This window comes from Mandrillus leucophaeus, unplaced genomic scaffold (genome assembly GCF_000951045.1).
Source record: "Mandrillus leucophaeus isolate KB7577 unplaced genomic scaffold, Mleu.le_1.0 Scaffold324, whole genome shotgun sequence".
Lineage (NCBI taxonomy): Eukaryota > Metazoa > Chordata > Mammalia > Primates > Cercopithecidae > Mandrillus > Mandrillus leucophaeus.
In genome coordinates, this window is record NW_012103410.1 from 575,778 (window position 1) to 580,366 (window position 4,589).

The following is a 4,589-nucleotide window of genomic DNA, read 5'->3' on the forward strand; positions in this document are numbered from 1 at the left end:
GCCCTGCTAATTTTTGTATTTTTAGTAGAGACAGGGTTTCACCATGTTAGCTAGATGGTCTCGATCTCCTGACCTCGTGATCCGCCCGCCTTGGCCTCCCAAAGTGCTGGGATTACAGGCGTAAGCCACCAAGCCCAGCCTCCCCTCTCATCTGTGTAAGATTCGAATATTATTAATTTCCTATTCTTTACTTATAAAACCCAAATACTATCTCAATTCCCTTCCTTTCCATTTATATTTGTCCTTCACATTTTTGGAAAAGATAACACTACTTTATTTAAATAAAAAAATGAAACTATCTAAACAGTTGAGCACAGTGGTATGTGGCTGTAGTCCTAGCTACTCAGGAGGCTGAAGCAGGGCGATCACTGGAGCTCAGGAGCTTGAACCTAAAGTGCACTATGATCACACCCATGAAAAGCCACTGCACTCCAACCTGGGCAACACAGTGAGATCTCATCTCTTAAAAAAAAAACTGAGAGTCCAGATTAGATTCTTTTACATTTCAATGGTTTCATTTCTGAGTACATAGAGGCACACAGAGTATTATTTAGTCTGGATTCATTAACTTAACCTCTGTCATAGCATCACTTATGCCATAGCAAAGGGAGGAACCTGTTTTCCAAACTTGGGTTAGAATATTAAGAACAAATCATGTAGAATTTTAAACAAAATTTCACTAAATGTCAAAACTGAAAGATGAAAAATATTAAATTATTTCCACATTAAATACGCTTATAGTTTTCCAAATGGTCTTCACATCAACAAAAAAATTCTAGCAAGAAAACTTAAATTTTTGGAAAAGATTATAGTTAAATTTTAGAGTATCAAAGATATTTTTAAAAATTTTCATAGAACAAATGACCTAAAAATTTGAATGTTGTTAGTAAGAAATATTGCTGAATCTCCTTTAATAAAAGTTAAGATGGCCGAGCATGGTGGCTCAAGCCTGTAATCCCAGCACTTTGGGAGGCCGAGACGCGCGGATCACGAGGTCAGGAGATCGAGACCATCCTGGCTAACACGGTGAAACCCCGTCTCTACTAAAAAAAATACAAAAAACTAGCCGGGTGAGGTGGCGGGCGCCTGTAGTCCCAGCTACTCGGGAGGCTGAGGCAGGAGAATGTCGTAAACCCAGGAGGCAGAGCTTGCAGTGAGCTGAGATCCGGCCACCGCACTCCAGCCTGGGCGACAGAGCAAGACTGCGTCTAAAAAAAAAAAAAAAAAAGTAATAATAATAAAAGTTAAGATTGATCTATGGAAGTTCCTATTCTAGTACTAAAATTCTAAGAATTAAGTACAGATCATTGAAACCCTTTCAAATCATATGTTGTAAAAATGTCCTAAGAAGAAAAAAACCCCATCTCTACAAAAAGCAATTTTTTACCAGAAAATTAACTTTCAGATTAGTTGAAGGCAGCTAGACATTAGTATACTCTTTAATGAATAATGTTATTGATTCCATAGAGAATAAAATAGAATAAAAGAGAAAACATTTAAAACATAATATAAATGTAAACATTTTTACCTTCAAAAAATCCTCCATAGATAGATTCCCCTCCTCGTCCATTTCCTAAAAATGAAAAACATACTCTTTTAACTCTCAAGATAACAAGTGCCTCAAAGGTGATACCTAAACAAAATACTTCTTAAAAAGTAGATTTTTAAATAATTTTGAATTAACAATATTTGAAGATTGCAGAAAATCATAAAAGATATTAATGTCAATAATGCAAGCTCCCAAATTTCTTTCTTTCCCCTATGCTATGATAGTAAGAATGTGACAAAGACTATTAAAATATATTTAAAAAAAAAACTTTCAGATTCTAATTATGATTATGCAGGTCTTGCAACAGGTTAACATTTTTTCAACGTGTTTTAAAAGTAGTTTTGATATTTTTACAATAAAAAAGTAAAAATGTTACTGTAGTAAGGATTACCACTTGTGACAAAATCAAACACATACACTTGACAGAGTACTGAGATGAATGCAGTGTTTTGTTTTGTATCCAGAAGCCTATTTCTGAAATTAATTCATGTGTCAAAGGTAAAATTATTTTTTATAAGCTTTCCGTTTTTTTTTTTTTTTTTGAGACAGAGTCTTGCTCTGTCGCTCAGGCTGGAGTTCAGTGGCACGATCTCGGCTCATCGCAACCTCTGCCTTTCGGGTTCCTGCCTCAGCCTCCCGAGTAGCTGGGACTACAGGCACACGCCATCACGCCGGGTAAATTTTTGTATTTTTAGTAGAGGCAGGGTTTCACCATGTTGTCCAGGCTGGTCTTGAACTACTGACCTCGTGATTTGCCCACCATGGCCTCCTAAAGTGCTGGGATTATAGGCATGAGCCACCATGTCCAGCCTATGAGCTTCCTTCATTTACATATTTCTATGAGTACTTCTAATTGACCAAAGATTAAATGGAGTGAGAGTGACAAGAACATTGGACTATAACTTCTAGGGACTTGTCTAACTTTGAGATCTGTGATATTTAACAGAAAATAATACATGATTTTTCCAAGTCTCACCTTCACTGAAGTCACCACCTTGAACCATAAAATCCTTGACAACTCTGTGAAAGAGACAACTCTTATAATGTAATGGTTTCTGAGTTGATTTCCCGGTCCCCTTTTCACCTATAGAGATAAAAAATTAGGACATTTAATAGAAAGGAAATCAAAGGAGTATGAAAGCAAAATAAATGTAAATATGCCTCTCTTGAACCTTACAGACTAAAAGAAATCATATTTTCATTCCTTTCAGGAATTTTTAAAAAACATTCATTTAAAAAATCACCCATGTATTTCTGGAGAATGTAGAAATCAATCTCAAATAATATACCATTAAAACTAATATTTGTTTTTGGTTTTTTTTTGAGACAGAGTCTAGCTCTATCACCTAGGCTACAGTGTGGTGGCACTATCTTGGCTCACTACAACCTCTGCCTCCTGGGTTCAAGTGATTCTCCTGCCTCAGCCTCCCGAGTGGCTGGGATTACAGGCGCCTGCCACCACACCCAGCTCATTTTTTTTAGTAGAGACGGAATTTCACCACGTTGGCCAGGGTGGTCTCAAAGTCCTGACCTCAAGTGATCCGCCCACCTCAGCCTCCCAAACTGCTGGGATTACAGGCATGAGCCACCGCGCCCGGCCTCTATTTTTTTTAATTGAGACAGGGTCTCACTCTTGTTGCTCAGGCTGGAGTGCAGTGGAGTGATCTTGGCTCACTGCTACCTCCGCCTCCTGGGCGATTCTCCCACCTCAGCCTCCAGAGTAGCTGGGATTACAGGCACACACCACCATGCCCGGTTGATTTTTTGTATTTATTTTATTTTTTTGAGACGGAGTTTCATTCTTGTTGCCCAGGCTGGAGAGCAATGGCGGGATCTTGACTCACTGCAACCTCCACCTAGGGATCACGTGATTCTCTGCCTCAGCCTCCCGAGTGGCTGGGATTACAGACACCCACTATCACACCTGGCTAATTTTTGTATTTTGAGTAGAGATGGGGTTTCACTATGTTTGCCGGGCTGGTCTCAAGCTCCTGAAATCAGGTGATCTGCCCGCCTTGGCCTTCCAAAGTGCTGGGATTATAGGCGAGTCACCACGCCTGGCCAATTTTTTGTATTTTTAGTAGAAACAGGGTTTCACCATGTTAGCCAGGATTGTCTTGAACTCCTGACCTCAAGTGATCCACCCACCTCAGCCTCCCAAAGTGCTGGGATTACAGATGTAACCCATCATGACCAGTCACACCATGCCCAGTCATAATATTTCTAAGAATTACTTTCATGCCCTAGTCACTGCTGTGTAATCTTCATGTTAACAGAAAAGAAGTAATATGCATGGAGAAATCTAAAATAGGGTAAATAAAAAATTAAAGCAAGCTATGCCAGGTATGGTAGCTCACACCTGTATCCCAGCTGAGGAAGCTTACGTGTAAGGATTGATGAGCCCAGGAGTTCTAGTCCAGTTGGACAACGTTGCAAGATCCTGTCTCTTAAAAAAAAGAAGAAAAAAAAAAAAGCAAACCACAGTCAACTGAGACTACTATTAGGGCAGTTGAAAATGTGAACAAACCTGTACAAAGACAACGAAAGTTCTCGCATGTTTTGGGGCACACATCAGAAAATAATTCAAAGACAACTCTTCCAGCTGAAAAAGAAGGTAGTTGGTTTAAACTTCTTTACTAATTTAAAATATTAAACACCCATTTATAAATGTTAACTAATATTCTTACCAGGTTGATTGTTAATGGCAATGTCAAAAAAACATCGAGGACGTTGAACCTTTATTCCCATGGCTCCAATACTTAATCTATGAGTAAAACACAGTTTCAGACAAGCAGACTAAAATAGCAAAGATCTTTCACAAATTTCTGGGAAAAAAATTCTGTGAAACAAAATTAGAAATACAGTTTTAATTTATTTTGATATTTATTTCTATGAGGTAAATCACATGGATTATTAGTGCTTTCTTTTTAGAGATTAGATTGCATTTTGTGAAGCAACTAGAAAAGACTTGAAAGTTAAGCCTTAACCATTATTATGTAATCAACTTTCTATTTATCAACCAGAATATAGATTAATAGCC

At 38.1% G+C, this 4,589-nt stretch overlaps 1 protein-coding gene across 1 annotated transcript in view; it reads right to left on the reverse strand.

The window, feature by feature from the left end:
- PPIG (peptidylprolyl isomerase G (cyclophilin G)) overlaps positions 1 to 4,297 on the reverse strand; it is a 40,318-nt gene extending 36,021 nt beyond the window's left edge. The window contains exons 1-5 of the mRNA XM_011988167.1: positions 4,237 to 4,297; positions 4,077 to 4,151; positions 2,526 to 2,633; positions 1,529 to 1,573; positions 1,025 to 1,038 (exon numbers count right to left, since the gene is read on the reverse strand). Of these exons, the coding sequence (XP_011843557.1) occupies positions 1,025 to 1,038; positions 1,529 to 1,573; positions 2,526 to 2,633; positions 4,077 to 4,151; positions 4,237 to 4,297 (303 nt within the window). The remainder of the gene's footprint in view (positions 1 to 1,024; positions 1,039 to 1,528; positions 1,574 to 2,525; positions 2,634 to 4,076; positions 4,152 to 4,236) is intronic.
- Between the last annotated feature and the right edge of the window lie 292 nt (positions 4,298 to 4,589).